The 26,005-nt window shown below is 39.1% G+C and overlaps 1 protein-coding gene across 2 annotated transcripts in view; it reads left to right on the top strand.

Moving 5' to 3' along the window:
* Nucleotides 1–26,005, top strand: part of Atp7a (ATPase copper transporting alpha) — a 114,322-nt gene that overhangs the window by 39,301 nt on the left and 49,016 nt on the right. For both annotated transcript variants that reach the window (XM_006992607.4, XM_076562212.1), the window contains one exon: nucleotides 12,249–12,386. In XM_006992607.4, the coding sequence (XP_006992669.2) occupies nucleotides 12,267–12,386 (120 nt within the window). In that variant the 5' untranslated portion in view covers nucleotides 12,249–12,266. The remainder of the gene's footprint in view (nucleotides 1–12,248; nucleotides 12,387–26,005) is intronic.

Here is a 26,005-nt window from a genome sequence, read left to right as displayed (position 1 = left end):
TTTTAGTTCTTTTTCAACTAAAAAGGTTCCTCTCTGTAGACCTGACTGGCCTGAAACTCACCATGTATTCTAGGCCAAACTGGTTTTGAACGCACAGAGTTTTACAGTGCTAGGATTAAAGACATCCACCACCGTGCCCAGTCATATTTTAGTTTTGATTATCCATTTGTCTTTGACATTTCTGAGATGTATAACTAAAGCATGTTACTTGACATCCAGATGTAACAACGTTGATGAGCATATGGAGAAAGCAGAACCCCTGTGCATTTTCAGTAACATTTAATATGGCCTAGTCATGGTAGAAAACAGTATGGGGAATCCTTAAAAACTAAACACAGTTACCACATGATTCATCAATTCTCATTCTGGACATACACCAACCAAATTAAAAACAGAGACTCGACCAGATGCTTATATACAACTATTCATTATAGCATTATTCACAATAGTTTAAAGGTAGAAGGAACACAAAGGTTTTGATTCATCTAACCCAATTTGTTTTGACTCACCTAACTCAAAGGGAATTTATTGGTAGGCTATTAGATTGCTTATAGAGTCAACAGGAAGGATGGTCAGCTAGAAAATGAGCAATAACCCAAAGAGGATAAAACAGAGCAAACAAGGTCACACTTAAATAATCTGGTGAGGTCTTCTTCAGTGGTACTGGCTTTCTCAGATAAACAGATAATGTGGTGTGTATACAGAGTGGAGCAGTGTGTGCATGTGAGCGCGGGGGTGGGGGGAGTGTGTGTGTGTGTGTGTGTGTGTGTGTGTGTGTGTGTGTGTGTGTTTAAGCTCTAAAAAGAAACTAAATTTTAACATGCACCACATGGTTGAACTGTCAACACATACTAGGTAAAAGAAGCCAGCCACAAAAGGACAAATAATGTTTGATTCTACTTATATGAGGTAGCCCAGAGTGGTCAGATTCATAGAGATATAAATTAGAGCATTGATTACCAAGGACATTTGGAGGAGGAATTGAACTTACTGCTTTGTGGGTAAGGAGTTTTAGTTTGAAATGATGAAAAGGTTCTAGAGATAGATAGTGGTGGCCATTACATAACAAGGTAAATGTATTTAATGTCACTGAATTATACACATAAGTATTAGAATGATGTTTTATCTTATTTGTATTTTAGTATTGTTTTATTTCTCAGGAAATAGAATTTTTACTATAGCCTACAGATATTTTTAGAGAAAGAACAAATATCATCCAAACCTGTAAGTGAGGAAAATCATTTTCCTTTTGAGTATTCTGAACGGCTACAACTTAGAAATCAGTAGTATAACATGGATTGTTATCATTTTTAGGAGGCTGTTTCAGTTCATGACCTTATAGAACACAAATGAAGCAAAAGTCTGTGATGAGAAGAATAAGATGAAAAGTTATTTATTAATATTTATGTATTTATGTGTGAACCTGGATGACATTTTTTACACCATGTGTGCAGGAGCCCTTGGAGGAGACTGAGAAGAGGGCATCAGATTCCCTGGAACTAGACTTACAGATTTTCTTATTTTGAAACGTAATGTAGCCTAGGCTGGTTTGGAACATACTGTATAGCTCTGATCGACCTTGGATTCTTGATCCTTCTGCCTGCACCTTCCAAGTGTAGGAATTACAGGCATGTGCCAAAATGCCTGGCTAAGCCTAATCATTTTTTAAAAACCTAAAACTTTCATTCATTTATTTAACAATATTTATATGCAGGGCCAAGGCTTTTCTTTTTCTTTTTTTCTTTTTTCTTTTGGTCTTTTCTTTGTGTATGCATCCTTTAGAAATCTTCATTTTTCTTTTAAAAATGGTTTAGTTATTTTAATTTAATTTTATTTATTTCATTTTATGTTTTGCCTGCATGTATATGTGTGTGCCTGGTGTCTAGGCAAGCCAGAAGAGGGCATCAGATCTCTTAACTCTGGAGTTATAGAAGTTTATTAGCCCCTATGTGGGTGCTGGGACTGACCCCAGGTCCTCTGGAAGAGCAGCCAGTGTTCTTAACCACTCTGAGCATCTCTGCAGCCCCCATCATTTTCTTTCTTGCATAAACCATACTGATTGTTTCATTCTAGACTGCCGGTTTCTAGTTTGGTTGGATTAAAGCAGTGCTTCTCAACCTTCCTAATGCTGTGACCCTTTAATACAGTTCCTCATGTTGTGGTGACCCCAAACCATAAAATTATTTTCATTGCTACTTCATAACTATAATTTTGCTACTATTATGAATCATAATAAAATATTTTTGGAGACAGAGGTTTGCCAAAGAAGTCACAACACACAGGTTGAGAACTGCTTTATTAAAAGGAAGCAAATTTACGATGTCTGAATTCTTTCAGATTATTAAATTGATCTTTGTACGGCTGTTTAGGCAGTAACTTTGCCATTCACCTTTGTTTTCAGAGGGAGAAAAATCTTTTTTATGTTCTTATTTTAACAGTTTACATAATATTTAATTAAATTGCACAATTATGCGAAGGTCAGTGAGCACAAAGAACTTGAAGGTCAAACACAACTGATTGTTAGTGTGCAGACAGTTCTGATGGAATGAGGACTCTGCATTCCAGTCCCTAGAAGTTAAGCACACTGTGGGAACCTGAAAATTTTGGTGATGAAAGCCAGACCATTGACTAAACTGCTGGAGGTTGCTTAAGAGAACTTTGAGCAGAATGGAATTTGCTTTTTCTCACTTAGTTTCCTGAACTTTTTCCCTGCATGAAAGTAGACCTACATCCTTGTTTGTAATGACCACCTGCTATTTACTGCACATGTATTAGGCTTGGTTCTTGTTTGCAGCAACATAAAGCAGTGCTCACTCACCTAACCAGAAAAGGAATGTATTGGTGGCTGATTAGATTGCTTACAGAATCAACATAAAGGATGGTCAGAACCCAATGAAGCCAGAACAGAACAAAGTCACACCCTGGGAAGAGAGTGGTAAGGACCTTTTCACTAGCACTGGCTTTCTTGGGACTACTGCCACTGCCACTGCTGGAATGTTATGAAGTTAGTAATAATAGGGAATTTTTGTATTTATGATGAATTCATTATAAACAGAAGTTATATTTTCTCTCTCTTTTTAAAGCAGGGCCATGTAGTCCAGGCTGGCCTCAGATTTATTATGTACTCAAGGATGACCTTGAGCTTCTAATCCTTCTCCCTCCACTTCCCTAGTGCTGGAGTTAAGGGCATGCTCTACTATGCCCAGTTGCAGTACTAGGAATCAAGCCCAGTACTTCATGTGGAGCGCTTTCTGTTTTATTTTGTTTCCGAGACAATGTTTCTCTATGTAGCCCTGGTTGTCCTGGAACTCACTCTGTAGACCAGGCTGGCCTTGAACTCAGAGATCTCTGCCTCCAGAGTGCTGGACTAAAGGTGTGTACCACTACTGCCCAGCTAGGTAGAGTGCTTTCTGTACATATAAAGGCCAGGCCGCATGTGTTTGTAATCCCAGTGCTATGGGGCAGAAACAGGCATATCTCTGGAGCTCATTGGCCAAAAAGCCTACCTTGTTGAATCATTGAGCTTCCTGGTCTAGTGAGAAACCCTGCCACAAAAAAAAAAAATAAAAATAAAAATAAAAAAAATAAGGTGTAGATAGATTGAGGAAGACACCTGATGTCAACCTCTGTTCTCTACATGTAGGTACCTCTCTTTCTCTCACACATCCACATATTCACACATACCCTAATTCTAGAAAAAAATGCAATCATCCAAAGAGCAGGCAAGAGGGCCTTCACAGACTATGATACACCAAAGAGATAAAAAGCAGAATTGATTTTATATTGATTTTTGTACTGTATGTGTGTAAGTAGGGAAATCTTTTTGGTAAGCTAAGCACACCAGTGTACAGATGTCTTAAGAACTTTCTAAGGCTAATTTCTTTCATGTAGCTTTTGGCTTTCCATTTCTTCTTTGTTTCAAGTCCCCATCCACTTTCGGTTTCTTTCTTGTCATCCTTGTCTTCTTCTTATCTGCCTCCTCCTCCTCCTCCTCCCTCCTCCCTTCTCTTTCTTTTTTGAATTTCAGCTTCCATCTTGGCTGGTTGCTGAGTTCTTCAGCCTTGTCAATATCCCACTCTGCAGCCTGTCCTGTCCCCCTTTTAAGGTCTGGCTTGCTTTTGGTTAAACAGCATGCAAATCTGTCATTGTCTCTAAAACAGAGTTAGCTCCTTGCATTAGCTTTCATATGAGGACTGCACACTATTAGATTGGTTTTCATTCTGTAGTTTATCTTTTGTACAATTTATTTTTCTTCCTTCTGACTCCTGATGTCCAGTTTTTCTGTTCAAATGTTTCTGTGCAGTTCTAGGGCCTGAACAGTGGCCCAGTGAGTAAAATGTTTGCTGTGGAAGCATAAAGACCTGAATTTGGATCCCAAGAGCCCACACAAATGCCAGCCATGGTAGCTAGCATGTGCCTGTAACCTCAGTTCTGGGATGCAGACCAGAGGATCCCAGAAGCTTGCAGGCCCAATAGCCTAGCCAAGACAGTGGTCATCAGGTTCAATTGTCTTCAAAAATTAAGGTGGAGAGTGATAGGTGATAACTAAAGTAGATTTCAGTCCTCCACATGTGCACCTACAGGAGAGCATGCCCATATAGTGCCTATGAATATTTTATGGAATTGTTGAAAATTTCCATGTATTTAAGGGAATTCCAGAGGGGTTTGCTTCATAGGCATTTGCATCATCCTCTTCTGCTTTTGGTCCGTATGCTGGGAAAAATCAAGATTTCTGGCCTCCTACTGATCCTAGCCTTTTCCTTGTCCTATAAATTAAAGAAGCATCCAGCCTTCCCCCCCACCCCCAGACAGGGTCTGGTTGTGGAGGTGGAGTTTCCCTCAAGCTCAGCATCCTCTTGCCTCAGCCTCCAGAATGGTAGGAAGAACATTTTTTTTTCATGTATTTATTTGCCCTGTGTATATCTTCTTTATTGAGGACATTGGCCCAATTTTTTATGTATGCCACACTGTCACGTGTGAGATGTGGAGGTCAGACTTCAACTTGGAGTGCTGTTCCTTAGGCTCTTTCCACCTTGTTGTTTGAGACAGTGGGACCTGGGCCTTGCTGATGAGGCTAAGCTATTTGGCCAGTGAGCCTCCTTAGTGATGGGATTACAAGTGAACATCACTGTGCTTGCCTTCCTCTCCTCTCTTTTTAGTTTTTGAGATGGGATCTCACTGTGAGTCCCTAGCTGGCCTGAAACTCTATGTAGACCAGTCTAGCCTTGAATTTACAGAGATCTGCCTGCCTCTTCCTCTGGAATCACTGGGATTAAATGAGTGGGTTATCATGATGGGCAACCTTGGCATTTTAACTTGGATACTGTGGATTGAACTCAGGTCTTCAAGCTTGTGCAACAAGCACTTTACCTACTGAACCGTCATCTCTCCAGCCCCATTTACCTATTTTTAAATTGTTGTTTTTCTTGGTACAAGACTACTTGATTGGTTGTTTTGAGACAGGGTCTGAATATGTAGCCCTGACTGTCCTCAAACTCACAGAGATCTACCTGCCTCTGCCTCCCCAGTGCTGGGATTAAATGTGTTCTATCTGTCTGTCTGTCTGTCTGTCTGTATACCACTTGCATGTCTGGTGCCTGTGGAGGCCAGAAAAGAGCATCAGATTTCTTTAATTTTTTTCTCTGTGTTACTAGTTATATGAATACAACCTGCAGTGTCTGTATAATGTCACTTGTATGTGTTTTCAGGACTGATCATTTGGTATTAGATAACCAACTCGTGTGCTCTTCCCTGGGGAAGACAATTTTCCTACTCTCAGCATTCTTTAGTTGCCTGTAGTTCTTTGTGTAGTGTTGAGATGTCATGGGCCTTCCCCTCTTCCCCTGTCCACTTTGGCAAGTGTCATTCTTGTTCAGGTCTTGTTTAGGCAGCCATGTCGGTGAGACTTCAAAAGGTGTAGCTTCCTTGACATTTCTAGGACACACAACTTCACAGCAAACTTCCTGTTCCTCTGGCCCTTACAATCTTTCCATCCCCATCTTCTGCAATCATCCCTGAGTCTTAGGAATAAAAAAGCTTTTTTCCCCCTTTGGTTTTTTGAGACAGAGTTTCTCTGTGTAACAGCCCTGGCTGTCCTAGAACTTGCCCTATAGACCAGGCTAGCCTGGAACTCAGAGATCCTGCCTGCCTCTGCCTCCCAAGTGCTGGGATTAAAGGTTTATGCCACCATACTTGGCTCTATTATGGTTTTGTACTTTACTTCTTCCCAACCAACCAACCAACAAATATGAAACATTATTTTTCTACTTTATATGAATAGTTAAGTTTTGAAAGTGTTAATTTTCATATGTATTTAATGATTTGGGATACTGCCTTGTCTTAGAACTAAAGTTTTAAATGTTCCTTCATGAAGAAAGCTGTATTGGGACGAGCTGTGTTGATTAATGGTGAGGTCCTCAGAACTGAAAAACAATGAAAAAAAAATCTATTCTTGTAGGAAGTCTTTAATTTGCCTACAAGCTGTATCTGACAATCTTGAACCAGGTGATTGTTTTGATAGGGGTCAGACATCCCAACCGCCTGTCTTCTTAGAATCTAAGACTGCTGCATTCTGTTCATATTTAAGTCATGGGAAGTGGCTGATTCTTTCATGATGTTACATAGGTCAATCTGATTTTCTCCTACTTTCTTGAGGTCATGATAGCTGCCCTGTCTAAAGCAAGAAAGTTTCACGCTCACTGGAAACAGACGCTCTCCCTCTCTTACTGGCATGGATGGCAGTTGTTTAGCTTGTGATAGAAAGGTTCATAGAGACCTGAGGAATATTTATCAATTTCTAGGGAACCTGTCTTCATCTGTTTTCTTTGCAGAGCACTAATATTCTTCAAGCATTCTTCCACATTGCTTCATCTTTGTCTGGTTTTGCTTTATGGCTTTTGCAAACGTTGCCCTATTAAGTTAATCATTTTGATGCTGTGATTAACCCTGGATTCCTTCCTGACTTGGCTGTGTGAGTGTGGCTGCATCTGAGCTCTAGCTCCTTTATTTTAAAGGAGTTTGCCACTTTGCTTATTATGTAGCAGGATTGTTGAGAGATGTATGTGAAGGTTTTCAGCTATGCAATACTGTAGGAATCTTAGGTACATGGATAGCTGTTGTATGACTGATTATTTGTAGATGCTCTGACTAGTGTAGGAGTCATAAAAATGACCAGTAAAGCAAATGTTCTATGCTGTTGGGACCTCACTAATATTTCTTTTAGTATTGGCTCCTAATCTGGTAGGAATAGCCACATGAAAAGAGCAATTATGTTTTAAAACACACTCCTTACATACTCTACCTGTTTCATCTGGAATCCTAGTCCTTCTGTAATAACAATTGTCTGACGAAAGAAAGTTAGCACTCATTATTTTGGAAACAGATTAAGTAGAAGGATTAATTTTCATTTTGGAAGCTTACACAATTTAAAAGAAAGGGATGTGTTATATATAATAACAGAGGGCAGTTTCTTTTCTGTCTGTTTACATTGCAGTGGTAGTGATTTCCAGTGAAAGCAAATGAGTAGGAAAATTTAAGCCGATTTGGAAATATTGTGTAGTTACCCTGGAGGCAATTAGTTCAGTGTTGTTTGCATAGCTAGAAATTTATCCATCTGTTTAACTAAACAATTTTTTAATTTAACAAAGTAGGTGTGTTTGTGTAGCTCTGGTGTTATAGAAATGGGTGATTTGGACTATTTATATGCTTGAGTTAATTGTGAATTAATTATCTCACTGATTGTTAATCTCACTAAATTATTTCAGTGTTGGTAACTTCTAATTTCTATACATTCCTTACATCTCCTTCACTGTTTTCTCTTAAAATGGTCTTTTATTTGTTTATAAAAATTATTATAGGGCCAGGCATAGTGGCTCACCCCTTTAATCCCAGTACTCAGGAAGCAGAAGCAGGAGGATCTCTGAGTTCCAGGCAGCTGGGACTCTATGAGACCCTATCTTAAAAAATAATTATATTGATAATCTGAGGCAGGAGGATCATGAATTTGAGGCCAGCCTAGGCTAATAAGACCCTGTCTCAAGAAAAAAATATAGTAAGGAGTCAGGCATACTATTGCATGCTTATACTCCTAGTACTTGAGAGAGACCACCTGTGATTTCGAAGCCAGCCTGAGCTATGTATAGAATTTGAGGTCAGTCTGGTATACATAGCAAGACCTTGTCTAAAAACACAAAAAACTATAAGAGTCCTATAGAAAGAGGAGATCCTACAACATACTTCTGTGTCTACTGTCCAGCCTAAGAAGTGAGCACCTAAGGGGTTGAATTGCCCCTTTGCTTTCCTCTACAGTATTACTCCTGCTCCATTTCCAACCTCTGTTTCTTCTTATATATGTGTGTATATAAACAAAAGAGAATATACTTTTAAATTTGTGTGTCCTTCTAAAGCATTTCTCCCTCAATTCTGGGGTTTCTGGGGGTTTACCTTGTTGCTCATGGCTCTAGTTCAGAGTTTTCAGCCTCTGTGCTGCTGATATTTGGTGCCATCACAGGTTGTTCGGTGGTGTCCCTGGCCTATATTAACTAGAAATCAGTAACCCTCCCTCTTGACCTCGGTGTCTCTAGACATTGCAAAATGTCCCATTGGTGGTGAAGTCACTTGCACTGAGAATCACTTCTCTAGTTCACTCATTTTAACTGCTGTATGTAACTCCAGCATGACATTATAACAAACCTATATTTCATTTATCCACTAATGGGCATTTAGGTTATTTCCCAAATGTTAATGATTAGGAAGACTGCTTCAGTGAGACTTTTTGTTTACATTCATTCTCATTCTCTTTCTCAAGCCCCCTTTTTATTCTTTTGGACAGGGTCTCATTAGACCTAGTTGTTCTGAAACTCACTGTGTACACCAGATTGGTCTCAAACTTAGGGCAGTCCTTCTGTGTCTGCCTCCCAAGTGCTGAGATTACAGATGTGAGCTTTCTCGAGCACAGCTGTAAGACTGTCCCTAGGGTAATAGTAGAGGATGGAAGAGGTTGATGTCTATTATATTCATATTTTTAACTCTACCAGATATTGCCACATAATTTCTGCAATTGTAGTAATTTATATTAGTCAGATGAATAAGAAAGATACTCTCATTCTATATCAGTACCTTGTATGGTCATATTTTGAAATTTTTGTCAGATAAATGATATTCACTTATGATTTTAGTTTATTTCCTTGATTGTCACAAGGACTTTAAAAAACCTATCTGGATATAACTGTATCCAAAAGAGAATTTCCAAACCATGAGGCCTTATCTTACAGGAATTTAAAACTAATGTTTGTGCTTCTGTGAAGTGGTCTGGGCTGTGCACATGTTGGCTTTTGTATCAGAGATGATGGTCCAGTTGTAATGCTGATCTTCTTGTAGAAATGGCATTGCTGTCTGTGTTTAGGGAGTGGCTAAACTATTTTAATAACTAGAAATTATTTCCCTTAGTGTTGTTGAATGCTTTTGTCTCAGAGTCACTTCTTTTTAATAGCTGTATACCAGGTCTGTCTCTTTGATATTGTGATTTTCCAAAGCCTACATTTTTCATACCATGTGAAATTGCTTATGCACTGATTGCTAAGTCATTTTACTGAATGCAATGCAAGATTACAATACATAGTCCTGATTTTGTACTTACTTTAAAGACATTTGAAAATTTAAAGATGGATATTATGTATATGACAAAGTCAGTTATATATGTGTGTATGTCCATACAGTAAGAGGAAGATGAAATCCTGTTTTGTGTGTGAGGCCTAATTGAAATAGAATTTTGAAAATGAAAGCAAATGAAAAATGGATGTTCTCATAGTTTATTTTCCATACTTAAATTAAAATATAGTAGGAAATCCAGCTGCATTAATGTAATTTTCATTTATGTTCAGACATTCTCTTCTGCTCTCCCTAATATGTGAATCCCAGAGAATTTGGTTTTATTAAATGGGCTTGTGACAAAATCCTTGACAAGAAGTGACTTGAAGAAAGATTGATGTGATTCATGCTTTGAGCCCATGGAAAGATGCTTAATATTACGGGTAATTCGGAAGTCTGGATCAAAGCCACCATGAGATAGCTTTTCCTATTTAATAGATTAATAGATAGGGGAAAAGGCAAAGCCAGGGCCTGGCAGTCCCCATCTGTAATCCCAGCTCTTACGATGATGAATCGGTAAGATTACAAGTTCAAAGCCATCCAGAAAGGGAGAGAAAGACCTTGTCTCAAAAAACCAAAGCTAAGCCTGCTCCACACTCACAGTAAGAAGCAAACACACATTCCCCTCCCTCTTATTTTTTTTTTAAAGATTTATTTATTTTATGTATGAGTGCTCTAACTGCAGGTACAGCTCTATACCAGAAGAGGGCATTATATCCCAATATAGATGGTTGTGAGCCTCCATGTGGGTGCTGGGAATTGAACTCAGGACCTCTGGAAGAGCAGCCAGTGCTCTTAACCGCTAAGCCATCTCTCCAGCCTCCTCCCTCTTATTTGACAGTGAGTGTTACTATGTAAGTTGAACTTGAACTATTTTAAAAAATATTTTATATGTATAGGTGTTTTGTGTTCATGTATATTTGTGTACCATATGTGTGCCTGGTGCTCAAGAAGGGCAGAAGTGGCTGTTGGAGCCCCTGAAACTTGAATTACAAAAGGTTGTGAGCACTATGTGGATGCTGGGAATTAAACCCAGGCCCTCAAGAAGAGCAGCCAGTGCCTGGCTCTCTCTCCGATGCCTGGCCTTGAATTTTATGTAGCTCAGCTGGTCTTCATCTTAACATCCTCCTGCTATAGCCTTTCCAGTCCTGAGATTACAGGCAGACACCACCACACCATAATGACCTTTATGAGCTAGTCTTGGAAATTAACATGTTGTCATATCCATCATAATCTATTCATTGGGAGCATTACCAAGTCTAGGACATACTCAGGGTAAAAAGAATTAAATTCCATTTCCTGAAAGGAGTTAGAAAGATTCTGTGAGTGTTTGTAAACCCACTATAGCAATAGTTCTCAACCTTCCTAATGCTGTGACCCTATAATACAGTTCCTCATGTCGTGGTGACCACCAACCAGAAAATTATTTTCGTTGCTACTTGATAACTGTAATTTTGCTAATGTTATGAATCCTAATGTAAATATCTGTGTTTTCCGATGGTCGTCGGTGACCCCTGTGCAAGGATCGTTTGACCCCCAAAAGGGTTGTGACTCTCAGGTTGTGAACCACTGCACTATAGGAAGACTTTAGTAAGCAATGAACAGAATAAATAAGCAAATCATGGAGTTGCATATTAGAAAATGGGGAGTTCTATAGAAAAAAATAGAGCTAAGGGGAATCAAGATATGTTTGTGTTGAAGGGCTATAGGTTGCTGTTTTAAACGTGCTATCAGTGTGGGCCCCATGACAAAGGTTAACGACTCTAAAGGAATCAGAGAATTAGCTAAGCAGTTTTCTGAAAGTGAGGAGTCCCAGACCAAGAGAATAGCTAAACCAAAGGCCATGAGTGGCAGTCACCCAGTAGGCAGTGTGACAGGCACAGAGTCAGGTGTCCTGAGTGGTTGGAGACCAGAGAGGTCAGTTTGAGGTGGGCAGGAAGGGAAAATCATGTAGAACTGTATGAATAGCTTAAGGACTTTGGGCAATTTTGCTTCTTCTGTCGGCATCCTGTATTACACGAAATTATATGTTAAACATGTTTCATAATCAGCAAAGTAGTTTATAAAGGCAAGTTATGTTTTTTAAATTTCCTATATTTTGCTTATTTATATGTGTGTGCCTTCGTGGATGTCAGAGAACAACTTTAGGGAGTTGTTTCTCTTCTTCTACCACATAGGTCTAGGGGCTTGAACTCAGGTCATTGACTAAGCCAACTTGTTGGTCCCAAAAATGTATTGCTTAGAGTGTTGTATGTTTTTTTTAATTAGCTTAGCTGTGGAATCTACTTTCCTTTACTTCATCAAAGGGTTGGTTAAAACTTTCTCCTCACTGAGCGGTGGTGCATGCCTTTAATCCCAGTGCTCAGGAGGCAGAGCCAGGCAGAACTCTTGAGTTCGAGGCCAGCCTGGTCTACAGAGGAAGACCCAGGACAGACACCAAAACTACACAGAGAAACCCTGTCTCGAAAAACCAAAAGAAAAAAAAAAAACCTTTCTCCTCAGCAAGTATAAAAGAATGCTGATCATATTTTATTATTAGCACATTTTCAATTGGAGGCGTGTAGAAAAGGCTAAATTAATGATTTTATTTTCTCTAACAGGAATGTAAAGACATCAAAATGGAGCCAAGTATGGATGTGAATTCAGTCACTATCTCTGTTGAGGGAATGACATGTATTTCCTGTGTCCGGACCATTGAACAGAAGATCGGGAAAGCAAATGGTGTCCATCACATTAAAGTAAGTTACTCTTCGTAAATTAGTAAGACTCCATCAACAGTAATTCTGTTAAGCATTACTTCGATTACTGGGATTGAAGCCATCACACTGACACATTTGACAAAAAAAGACTATCACACTGCACTCCTAACCTGATACTAAATAATCTATATAATAACAATAATTTATCTACTTACTTCTGTTTTAAAGATATAATTGAGGCAGGAGGTTCGCTTGAGTTCAGGAGTCAAAGACCAGTCTGGGTAATACAATCAGTCCTAGTCTCAAAAAAAAAAAAAAGAAAAAGGACAGTTTTCAAATATGGACTCTATTGTGGTTGTATATGTGTGCTTTTTATTACTCCTAATTTCTACCTTTTTATTTGAATAGGGTCTTGCCTTGTAACCCAAAATGGTCTTGAACTCAGTATTCTCCTGCCTCAAACTCCCAAGTGCTAGAATTATAGGCTATATAGAATATAACTTCATGCTGGAAAAAAAATATATGATCTCAGAGAATGAGCTAGGAGATTATCTTTTATAGAATGGTGGTTATTTTGTAATTACAGTTGATATGAACTATCTAAAGCATTATACCTTATTGTTATTTAATATTCTTTAAGCCTCAGCAGGTTTCTCAGTGTGCTGTGGTTGAGACTGAAGTTCAGGTTACTTACATTTTGGGGAGACAGTACTGCAGTTTGAACTTAGGGCCTTGCACATGTTAGGCAAGAAAGAACCCTAGTACTAAGCTGTATCCCTGGCAGGTTATTTTACTTTTATTTATTTTGGAGGTTTTGAAACAACATTGTGCTAGGCTGGCCTGGCACGTGTGGCCGAGTCCTGTGCCAAACTATCAGTCTTCTTTCCTCAGTCTCCAGAATGCTGGGATTATAGGCATGGGCTGTGTGTCTGCTGAAGCTCAGGCTGTTAAAAAGTGCCCCCCCAACACTATGGGGGGCACCTGTGGCTGTCTTTTTGGTATTTCTTTTGGGGGGTAGTTAGGGGGGCAGGATCTATTTGTGTAGCCAGGCTTGCCATGGACTCACCATATAACTCAAGCTAGCCTCAAATTTATGTGATTCATCTGTCTCAGCCTCCTGAGTGCTAGGAATATAGATGGCGGCCACCCTGCCTGCCAGTATCTTGGGGGTTTTCTTAAGAATCTTTTTTGTTTTGTTTTGTTTGTTTGTTTGTTTGAAACATGGTATGTTGGTCAGTTTGACCATGAATTTGATATGTAGGCTTGGTTCCCCTTGAACTCCTGATCCTCAGCCTTCCTCCCTATTATATGTGGTAACGCAGAGATCCCTGAGCAGTGCATTGTAATTACTAGTGTGTCTCCATACCAATGGCCATTTCTAAGCCTTTTGTTTGTTCTTTTATTTAATTTTTTTATTTTATTATGTTTTGTGTATGGGTGTCCTGTCTTCATGTATGTGTACCAAATGTATGCAGTGCCTTTGAGACCAGAATAGGGCATCTGATCCTCTGGGACTGGAGTTACAGATGGTTGTGAGCTGCTATGTGACTATTGGGAATTGAACTGGCATCTTCTGGAAGACCAGCTAGTGCTCTTACACACTGAGCCATTCCTCCAGCCTCTGTATTTTGAGACAGGGTCTCTGTAGCCTAGGCTAGCCTACAATTTGTAGTAATTCTCCTGCCTTGGTTTCCCAAATGCTGGGATTAGAGGTGTGTGCCACCTGGCTTCAAGCATACTTTTTAAATTAAACACGTATATTTATGTATGTGTGATATATGAATGTGTTTGTCTCTGTTTGCATATGGAGGCTAGAGGTCCATGCCAGTGTCTTCCTAAATTTCTCTCCACCTTAATTTTTAGGCAGGTTCTCTTACTGGCCTGTAGTTACCAGTTGGCTACATTTGCTAGCTAGTGAGCCCCAGAAATCCTCTGTGTCTACCTCTCCAGTGCTAGGATTACTGGAGTATGGTACCACACCTGAACATTTATACGGGAGCTGGGAATCAACCTGAGTTTCATAGGGGTCAGTGTCCAAATTAAGGGAGCCGTGCAGATAGTTCAGCTGCTCCCTTAGTTTGGACCCTTTCCCCTAGCTCTTGTAGCTCTTGAATAGTCTCAGCACTGATACTAATTCATCTCATTTCACCAGTTTCCCATGCACCCACTCTCCCATTTCTCTGCAGCTCATACATAGAGGTCAAGGAAATGAACCCCTTTCTTATTAAAGTGTTGATAATTCCTAGGTATGGTAGCTTGGAAGGAAGCAGACCAATTGTTAGTAAGAGGCTGGTTGGGTTGTATAGCAAGTTCCAGTCCAGACTGGGCTAATAGCAAGACTCTGGCTCAAAGACAATTTGTTTGGAGATTCCTATTATAATAACAATAATAAGTGGAAGCATTTTCTTAAATATTATGCTACAAATTGTTTAAACTTGAACATGTTTATTTTCACTGCTGGAGCTTAATGAGTTAATTCCAACATGTAGTATTCTTTCTGGATTTTGTTCTTATTTGTACAATGTGCCTGGTGTCTTAATATTTGTTTTCACCATCTTTAAAATCACCTTATATTGATGGTAGTTGTATTTTCTTTAATTTTGTTTTTATGGAATGCTCGTTACAATGCTGGTGGAAAGTAAATGCCACTTTGGAATTTGATCAGCTTGCTTCAATCCTGGAATGCTTTCTCTGCGAACAGTTGATCCACATGCAAACATTGCATTCCTAGACATACTGCTAAGAGCAGGTGTTTTTGAGAAAAGGGGTCTCACTGTGGCCCAGGGTGACTTCGAATCTACTGGGTAGCTGAGGCTGGCCTCAAACTTGTGCCGATCCTCTTGCTTCACCCTCCTGAGTGCTAGTATCACAGGGGCAAGCTTCCTGGTGTTAGCATTTTAAAGGGAGCTTTGTCCAGATATACACCAGATTTAGCAACTAATTTAAAACTGAGGATTCACCAGATTTCCTTTTTATGAGAAGCTCATTATATTTTAAGTATATCTATATTACATTGGAACTAGAAGTTTTATGTATCTCTAGATAAGACACTCACCTAACTCTACTTTATCTAAATGTTAATTTTTAACTACTTAGTCACCAGAGATTTCTAATGGTTTTGGATTTTCAGAGAAATACAGGATTTATACTTTATTGGTTATATAATGTTTTGCCCATGATTTTTCTCAGAGTCTTGAACACGTTGATTTACTTTGCTTTTATTACAAAACATTTACTAAGTGCCACGGCATGATTCCTTTTGAATTTCCTTAATTCAAGAGTCATGTGAGAGTGTTCATATGCATGTGGTTCCTCTTTTCCAAATATGAATCTGTAGGTACTTTTCTCCATTTCTTTCCCACTCCTCTTGCTTATAAGGATGGAGTAAACTGTGGGTACAGTTCAGTATTTGCCGACTCTGTTCAGCTAAGGCTAAGTAGACAGCTGTAGTGAAGCTTAATTTCTGTCATGTGATTGAGTTGCCTGAAGTTTTCTCTCAGAGGCATCCATGTGAACACCTAGGCCTTCATTTTTCCATCTTCACATGTTTCAAAAATAGATTTCATCTTCTACCTTGGCCTGGTTCCTTTAGTTCTTACCAACAAACCAATAAGGATTTGTATGGCTGGCTTTAATGTTCTTTGGCAAGAGAGTCAGGTTGAGAGTCAAGCTGAGAAGTGATGGGTAATTATCTCATTTATCACTATGCTACAAGTTTCCTAAATAAATATTTATCTCCCCAAATAGGCAAATTTGTAGAAAATATTTACATGATACTTATGAATCATAGCTTTATAAAATTTGATGAATACTTTGTAGTTTGTCAATTAGGGAAGATGATCGGCAAGGAAGCTCCTCATCCTTCAGGCTTAAAGCTTTAAAATGAGTTTATTTCAATAAATAATATATATGACACCTCTATTTGATTTATTCATAAATGAATCCAATTAAACCTCCACTTGAGTTAAGGTAGGGCTGGTGCTGGAGGCCAGAACTCAAGCCAAATATTACTAATTATACAGTTGTACCTCTGCTAATTGCAGTAAAGCCATTTAACTACAGATGCTAGTTTACCAATTTTTCTTCAAGTTAGTTAATTGCTGTCTACTGACAATTGGGTATTTTCTGAAACCTTCAATTTCTGTCTAGTAAAGTGTATTGAGTATTTGTTTCTGTTAAAACATCTATATATAACTATAGGGCTAGATTCCACTTAACAAAATATTTATGCATTTATTTTCTTTTATGTATATGTGCCTGAGCTGAGTATATGTATGTGCACCACATGTGAGCAGGTATTGGAAGAAAGTGAAAGAGGATGTTGGATTGCCTGGAACTGGAGTTATAGACAGTTGTGAGCTGCGCATCTGGGTTCTGGGAACTGAACCTGGGTCCTCTGAAAGAGCAGCAAGTGCTCTTAACTTAGCTCTTCAGTCCCCTCCACTTTTTTTCTTAAGGCAGGGTCTCAGGTGTACCAGGTGAGTCTCAAACTCACTAATGTTGCTTAGGATGTCCTTGGATTTTTGATCTTACTCTTTCCCTCTGAAGTGCTGAAATTACAGGCCACCATGTCAGGCAGCCTTTTTTGTGGTTCTGGGGATTAAAAGTAGGGCCTTGTGTGTGCTCAAAAGCTCTACACCCTGAGCTAGATTCTATTTTCATATTTTCAAATACATTCCTATTTCTCAAAGCAGTGTACTTGTGCCCCACTCAGATGTAAAACTGCTATTTCCACTTCTAATAAGGTCTGTTTAAAGTTAGACAAATGCAGTTGCATCCTGATTAAATAGTAAAGGGAGAAGAGCAGGGCTGTAATATGAAAGAAAGCACTTCGGGTTACCAACAGTGATTTATATAAACCCTAGTGACAGATACTGAAGGCTGCAACTTTCCAGGGCACTAGGTAATTTGATTGCTGAACCTGAAATGAAACACGTCAGCCTTTTCCATCTCTGCCTCTCCTCTATCAAAAGCTTTTATGAAACAGGATACATTGTGACCTTTCCCTTAAAAAATATTTTACTATTAAGCCTCTTGACTCAGATAGAGATTTATTGTGAAGTTAATAAAACTTAAGTTTCAGAGGCTCTCCTGCATTTACTTCCTTCTGTGACTCTGAAAAGAGTCTCAAATGTGCTCACATGGATAGGCATTTTGTTTGCTTGCTTTGAGATTGAGTGAGTCTTACTGTAGCCCAAGCTGGCTTTGAACTCATGACCCTCTGTATACTTGCCTGACTTGGTGTGTTTTTATGTTGGAACTTAGCCAAAATGCTAAGAAGTAACATAGAGTCTCATTGTGTAGGATTTGAGCTTGCCTTAGTCTCCTTTCCCAAGAGTGAGGATTACAAATATGTTCTACTGTGCTCATTGTCATATTTTGTACAGTTTGCAAAACTTTTTAACAGTCCTTTTCACTTTTCCTCTACTTACTAACAGAGGTTTGTTCCCTTTGTGTTGAATGGTTGGAGTATATATGAGCATTTGGACAATCTAAGCGGGGGAGTCAAATTGGAGATATACTTAAAGATTGCTAGGCTATTTATTTGGCTTTGTATGGTTGGCTTTTGGTTATATCTGTTTAGTGAAGTTTTTGCTAGGAATTATGGTATAGGAATGGCTCACAATGTCCCTACCATCTATTGTGCTGTCTCCTTCTAGATCTTAACATGAAGATGTCAGACCTGATATAAAACTGGTAAAAGAATAGCATCACCTCGAAGTAACTAATGTAAGATTAGTCACCACTTAGGGAATTACAAAACTTCCTGAGATCTTATAACTTATATATGAAACTCAGGACTTTCCTCAAATATGCCAGCATCTATAAAAACTCAAGGTTCAGTTGTAATGCTGGAAAGAACCTTTCTAAACTATGGCTGAGCAAATACTTTGGGCTGGTGCTGCTGCTCGGGGATACAGCATTCTAGCACAAACATTGTAGAACAGATAAACAGAGGAAACTAACATTCAGTCTGTAGGAAAAACTGAATTATCTTTCTGTACAAAAATGATTTTATAAAATCATTAGCATTAAATAACTATGATTGAAAGTATTTATTACTGTGGGATATCTTTCTGTATGCTGTGAATATGTATAGCTCCCATTGGATAATAAATAAAGCTCTTTTGGCCTGTGGCAAGAAACCTTACAGCCAGGTGGGAAATCCAAGCAGAGATAGAGATTAAGGGTGGAGTCAGGAGAGAAATGAGCTCACCTGCAAAGGATCAACTAGATGTCAGCAGACTGGTAACACCACAGCCATGTGGCAACATACAGATTTATAGAAATGGCTTAATTTAAGATGAAAGAGCTAGCTAGCAAGAAGCTAAAGCCATATGCCATACAGTTTATAATTAATATAAGCCTCTGAGTGATTATTTTATAAGTGGCTGCGGGACTACAGGTGGGAAAGATTCATCCAGACTGCTAGGTAAGGCAGGACTGGAGAAACTTCCAGCTACATTTGGCACCCAATGTGGGGCACAAAGTAAAGTGAGAAATCCATGGGAGTCTGCTTAAGAAGTATTAGGGAATTTATTAGGGTATAAATTGAGTAAATACACTCACAAATACAGAACCAAGCCGGCGGTGGTGGCGCACGCCTTTAATCCCAGCACTTGGGAGGCAGAGGCAGACGGATCTTTGTGAGTTCGAGGCCAGCCTGGGCTACCAAGTGAGTTCCAGGAAAGGCACAAAGCTACACAGAGAAACCCTGTCTTGAAAAACCAATTAAAAAAAAATACAGAAACGAGTAAACAGCTGAAGTTGTCCTCTGTTCTGACCTGGAGCAAATCCACCTGGTAGTCCACTCATGCCAGGAGGTAGAAACCAGAGAAAAGGGACCTCATGACCCCTCTCCCTTTCCCTTTAAGAGGTCACATACAACAGTAAGAAGCACCGCCTCCATATAACCAAAGGTCATGGGTGGATCAATTAACCACTACAATATATAAAGAAACTTATAGAGTTGTTTCAGATATATTAATACAAATATTAGTTATGGAGTTTTATTACATTTATCTTTATGTGTGTGTATGTGTGACAGAGTCTCAATATATAGCCTTAGCTATTCTGGAACTCTCAGTATAGGCTGGCCTCCAAGTCATAGAGATTCACCTGCTTCTTCCTTTCTAGTGCCACCATGCCCGGCTAAACCTTTATCTTTGAAAAGTTTATAACTTGTGCCCTCTCTCCTTCTCTCTCTGTTGTTCTCTCCTTCTCTCCTCTCTCTCTCTCTCTCTCTCTCTCTCTCTCTCTCTCTCTCTCACACACACACACACACACACACACTTACACACACAGTAAAAAAAGGTTTAAAAGAAGTTTGTAACTTGTGATTTATTTGTGTATATATATGTGTGTGACAGTCTTGCTGTTTAGCCCAGGCTGACCTTCAACTTTTGATCCCCCTGCCTCCTGAGTGTTGGGATTACAGGCTTGTACCACAATGTCCAAATGTAACTTTATTTTCCATTTTATATTCAGAATACTTACTTTTGTATAGAATTTTGCTACTTGTAGTTTTATATTCTTTCCTTAAATAAGGCTCCTCCAATTATTTGTCTCAGAGGCTCCAAAAAAAAAAACAACAACCCAGGATTTGTCTCTTTCTAGGCACCATTTTTAAAATTGCCTTTGTTCAAACATTATTTATGTCAGGATGTAGTTCAACATGGAAATGTATAAATAGTGATCACTTTTCAAAGAATTTTAAAGTTTAGATTTTCTGAGCCATAATTTTTGAGGTTATACTATGCTGTCTGTGTGTGTGTGTGTGTGTGTGTGTGTGTGTGTGTGTGTGTGTGTGACAGAGAGAGAGAGGGGAGGGAGGGAGGGAGGGAGCGAGAGAGCGAGTGAGTGGAAGGGAGATATGCAGGGCCTAATACGTACTAGACAAACACTCTACCACTGACCTATATCCACAGCCTCTGTGAAGTCAATTTTAAAAACAGATCTGGGAAGAACAATATTTGGAGTAAGTCAAGGAACCCTTGATAGTGTTTGGAATGAAATAATAAAATTGTGATGTTAGGATGAGTGAGGCTACTTTATTGAATAATGCAGCGGTAGAAGAGAGTGGGGCTTTAACTCAAAGAGAGTGGTGAGTCAGGAAATCTCTAAATCTGAAATAATGGAATGTGATTATTTACCTTTTTAGCTTTAGCATTTAAATACATTTTGGGAATTTTGTCTGAAATTGTATTGTTATTGAGTGTAATATTCTTATTTGTCCTGCTAGGGCTATCACTGTAGACTTTAAAGGAATTAACCTGAAGTTTAATTGAATCACCCCAGTGGTCTGTTCAAAGGAAAAATAACATGAGAAGATAATGTGAAGATCTTTCTCTGCAATTGTTTGGCTCTTTTGAAGTGGGATGGAAAATCAAATTTCATTAGCTACAAGAACTGAATGACTGCAAATGTTAATGTCTTATTAACCTGAAACTTACAATGCTAACTTTTGGAGTACTTTCCCCTTTACTCATATGTGTAGATGTAATTCTGAATGGTTTTATTAAATAAGAAACACAGAGCCAAATGCAGAGTTAAAAGCCCAAGAGGTCAGAGCAGCAGCCAAGAGCTAAGACCAAGACCGCCATCTTACACCTCGCTGTTGTCCTTCCTCTCAGAAAAAGACTTACTTCCTGTGTGCCTGTCATTTTATTGACTTTCTGTTCTGCCTTCTCATTGGTTGTAAACCCAACCACATGACCTCTTCATCACTGCCTGTCTATACAGACCTCCAGGTCTCTATGGTTGGTATTGAGATTAAAGGCGTGTGTCTCTATGCTGGCTGTATCCTTGAACACACAGACTCTGCCTATCATGTGATCTGGATTAAGGGCGTGTGCTACCACTGCCAGACTTCTGCTAAATAGCTTGCTATTAGCTCTGACCCCCAGGCAACTTTATTAACATACAAATAAAATCACATTTCAGCACAAATAAAATATACCATACATATAAGTGTTGTAGTTTACTCTCTTTATATAAAGTATCTTTTAACAGTGATCTCCCAGGGGTCTGGGGAGATGGCTCAGTGGATAAAGTGTTTGCTGCACAATCAGGAGAACCAAGGACCAGAGTTTGGATTCCTCGAACCCATGTAAATGCCAGGTGGACATAAAACAATGATCAAGGAAGGCAATGCCTGCGCTGCCATTCATACATTAAGAGTACACATACCTACAAATGTGAATGCTCTCACAATGCTCTCACAAATGTGAACACAAATGTGAAGGCACAAATATATATACATACATACCATGCACATACCAGAAAATGATCTCTTAAGTGCTAGCAGTCACTAAAGGATTCCTATGGTTCAATGAGCACAACATTCCTATCTCCTCTTAAGCTTTCTTAAGGTTTCATTAGAGGGAACACATGCACTGATTGTCTTTCAAACTGATGCTCTTTTACCAACACTGCATTAGGATAAAATAGTATTTTATTATAAATATTAATGGATAGGGACTTAAGAGTACTTGCTTGCTGCTCTTGTAGAGGACCAGAATTCAGTTCCCAGCACCCATATGGCAGGTCACAACCATCTGTAACTACTGTAACCCTCTGTGGGCATCAGGCATGCATATAGAGCACACACTCAATGCAGGCCAAAAGACATAAAAATAAATAAATAAATCTTAAAAAAATAAATATTAATGAGCAAGCATATATCCATGAAGACATTGTCGGTTATTCAGAGAAGCTTAGGTTTCTGAACTCTGTTCCAAGGATCAAAGAAAGGTCAAATCCAAGATAAAAACCTAGCAGTGGAGAAATAGTGCAGAGAGGGTATTTCAGTATTTCCCTTTTGTACTGCTGCATTTAAATTTTATATGAATAATTATACATTTTTGTATATTTTTGATGCAATTGAAATCTATTAGAATGGGACTTGACAAAGCACTCAATTTACAAGTACCTTAGTTTGTGAAAAGCACTGTTAATTTTTTTTATAAATCTATAAAATCTCTCTTTCATCTTAAAATATTTGAATATTTACACTGCTTTTGGATTACTGTAGTAGTTCTAAGAATTCTTCCTCAGTCTCATAGTTGACTTAATAGTTGTAAGTGGTCACCTTTATTTTGATTGGTCTAATAGGATAAATACTTGCTGTTTGAATGTGTGCGTGCATGCATATGTGTAAGCTGAGGACTGAATTTGGGGACGTTCACATACTAAATATATGCTCTATCACAAAACTACAGCTCTGTCTCCTGGATAAATATTAATAGAGCTTTATGGCATCTTGTTATATTTCAGTTTTCAGTGTCATATATTAAAGGACAAGCATCCAGCATTACTCTATTAATATACATGCTTTTCAACAAGTCATAATATAGATTATATTGACAAATGGCATTTTTACTATGCATTAGAAATAGTTTTTAGTTGATTCAAAAATATGTTATGAATGGTAGATAAGACACATTAGAAATTTAGGATAATTGCTGGTGGTGGCGGCGGCGGCGGCGGCGGCGGCGGCGGCGGCGGCGACGACGACGACGACGACGACGACGACGACGACGACGACGCACGCCTTCAATCTCAGCACTCTCTGAGTTTCTATTCATATAAAATTTAAATGCAGCAGTATAAAAGGGAACTACAGAGCTAGTTCTAGGACAGCCAGGACTGTTACACAGAGAAACTCTGTCTTGAAAAAAAAAAAAACAAAAAGAAGAGAAGAAATTTAGGATAATTAGTAAATCACTTTGCTTTCTGACTTCAGTCTCTGTTTATAAAATGTCAGAGTCTTTTCAGTTCTGCAAAACCTCTGATTGCTTTTATGCTGAGTCAGTACATGGAAAATTTAAGAAAGTAGGCTTTAACCATTCTGAACATTCCATACTGACCAAGCAGCATGCTAACCTGAATTTATTGTGATGACATGTAAGTTGGTTTCTGGGAGAAAAAGGGAATTTCAGTGTGCTAAAACTTCAGCCAAAGGGGCTGTGGATATAGCTCAGTGGTAGATCACTTGCCTAGCATGCATTAGGCCCTAGGATCAGTCTCCAGTAATATATATTTAGCCAAGGACCTTTGCCGAGTTGACTTTTAAAATGGGAAAACACTAGAAAGTCAGAATTTTCAGTTCTACTAAAATCTCAAGAAATATGTTCTCTAAATTGTTTAGGCTGTGCCTGGTGGTTCAACACAACGAAGTGGAGGTAGGAGGATCAGGAGTTCAAGGTCATCCTTACTCCATAGTGAGTTTAAGAACCAACCTGGGCTACATGAGACACTGTCTCAAAAACATGATGATGTGAAATGTAAAGAGGAAAAACAGACATAAAACTAAACTTCAATTTGAACACTAGAAATATTTTGTGCTTTTTAGTTGTTTATATTTATAATCCACACATTGCTCAAATTACAGGCATAGAATTTTAGTTTTTCATTAAGGTGGAGTAAAGCGATAAATCCACAGGAGTCTGCATAAGAAGTATTAGAGAAATTTATTAAGGTAAATTGAGGAAATACATTCACGAATACGGAACACTGTAGACAGCTGAAGTCGTCCTCTGATCTGACCGGGAGCCAATCCACCTTTCAGGCAGGAGTAGGGAGAGGGGGCATGTGACCCTTCTCCCTCTCTTTTTAAGAGGTCACGTACAACAGGCCTCCTTTGGGCCCAGAGGAAAGTCCAACTACACCCTTCTTGTTAGGTTTCCACATTGGGATTTTGTGAGAACACATTTATTTATTTTTATGTGGTTAGGTGATTTGCCTATGTGTGCATATGCACCACATGCATATCTGGTGCCCACTGAAGCCAGAAGAGAGCATCAGATCACTTGGGACTGGAGTTACAGATAGTTGTAAGTCACCACATGACTACTGGGAATTGAACTTGAGTCGTCTGCAAGAGCAGACAGTGCTCTCAACTGCTCAGTTGTCTCTCCGGTCCTAGTTTTAAAACTTTTTAAAAATTATATTTTTATTTTGACTGCTTTGATGTTTTGCCTGCGTGTATGTCTGTGTGAGGGTGTCAAGATTTTGGAGCTATAGACAATGGTTAGCTGTCATGTGGGTGCTGGGAATTGAACCGCGTCTCTGAAAGAGCAGTCAGTGCTTTTAACTACTAAGCCATCTCTCCAGCCCAAATTTTTAGCTTTTTAAAATCAGCCAGCTAGCCAGGCAGCCTGGCTGCCTTCCTTCCTTCCATCTTGTGTGTGTGTGTGTGTGTGTGTGTGTGTGTGTGTGTGTGTGTGTGTGTGAGAGAGAGAGAGAGAGAGAGAGAGAGAGAGAGAGAGAGAGAGAGAGAGAGAGAGAGAGAGAGAGAGAGAGAGAGAGACACATTTGTGGAGATTGGATTTGGTTTTCTCTTTCATATATGGTTCTGTGACTCAAATGCAGGTTGTTAGATTTGGTGATAAGCACCTTTATCCACTAAGCCATCTTGCTGGCATAATTTCAAACTTTTATAGAACAGTAGATCTAAAAAGGAATATTTTCTCTGGTCTTCTCAGGAAACTGAAACGGTGGGATGATTTTTTTCCAAGGTTTTCACTTTTTATATTGTGTGAGAATGGAAGATACAGTTTAAACAGTTTACATAGAAATTGTATGTAGAAGATACAGTTTACATAGAAATTGTATGTAGAAGATACAAACAGTTTATACAGTTTACATAGAAATTGTATGTAAAGAAATATACCTTTTTAAAAGAGTTCCAACGTGTAGCCAAGTTGACCTGGACCTCATTATGTATTTCAGGTTAGCTTCAAACCTGCACTCATTCTTCTGCTTTAGCCTCTCAAGTGTTAGAATTATAGGTATAAGCTATAATGCCTCATTTGTGTCTTAATTTCAAGTTTAACATTTCAAGAGACACAGAAAATAACAAGCACTAATATAAATTATGTGGACAGTTAGCAACCTGTCTACATTATGGCCGTGGTGGTGGTGGTGGTGGTGGTGGTGGTGGTGGTGGTGGTGGTGGTGGTGGTGGTGGTGGTGGTGGTGGTATGTATAGCCTCAAGCTCAGCATGTAGTATAGGATGACCTTGGAGTTCTGATCTTCCTGTTGGCAGCACTTCCTGAGGGCTAAGACTGTAGGTGGCTGCTGCCCACTGCACCTGTTGTTGCTGGGATCACAGAGTACCATTAGTTCACTCCCCTTTCTTCTTTCCCACTATTGCCTTCTGCTAACTGGTTTATAGTCCTCCGTCTTCACTGCTTCCTGTGCTCACGATCTGTAGGCTGTTCTGATTACAGTCAGAGGGACTCTGGATATAATGGAAAATAGTTTCTCTAAAAATCAAATGACAGCATTGATTCCTACTGAAAAAGTCTGTAGAAACTTTGCAACAGTGTAGGGATTTGGAGGTGGTGATTTAGGAATGAGAGGAGCATGTGGAAGGAAAGCAGCTGCTCAGGCAGAGAATCACACTGCTACCAGCAATTTCCAGCTCTGCACAGCCTTGCCTGCTTTTCCTCACCATTGTGTCACTAACGGCCAGTACAATGCCAGGCTCAGAATAGACACTCAGTAAATATTTGTTAGGTAAATAAACGCCAACTTAGCTTCCTACCCAAGGTTTTGGCACTCACAACTGCCCTTGATGATTCTGAGCTACTGTGTGACTTTCTTCTCAGAGGAAAAGAAGGGACTGTGAAATTTTGCTTCCTTTGAAACTTTA

Source organism: Peromyscus maniculatus, chromosome X (genome assembly GCF_049852395.1).
Source record: "Peromyscus maniculatus bairdii isolate BWxNUB_F1_BW_parent chromosome X, HU_Pman_BW_mat_3.1, whole genome shotgun sequence".
In the NCBI taxonomy this organism is placed as follows: Eukaryota; Metazoa; Chordata; class Mammalia; order Rodentia; family Cricetidae; genus Peromyscus; species Peromyscus maniculatus.
The sequence above is the reverse complement of the archived record's forward strand: the minus strand, read 5'-3'. Positions and strand labels throughout refer to the sequence as shown.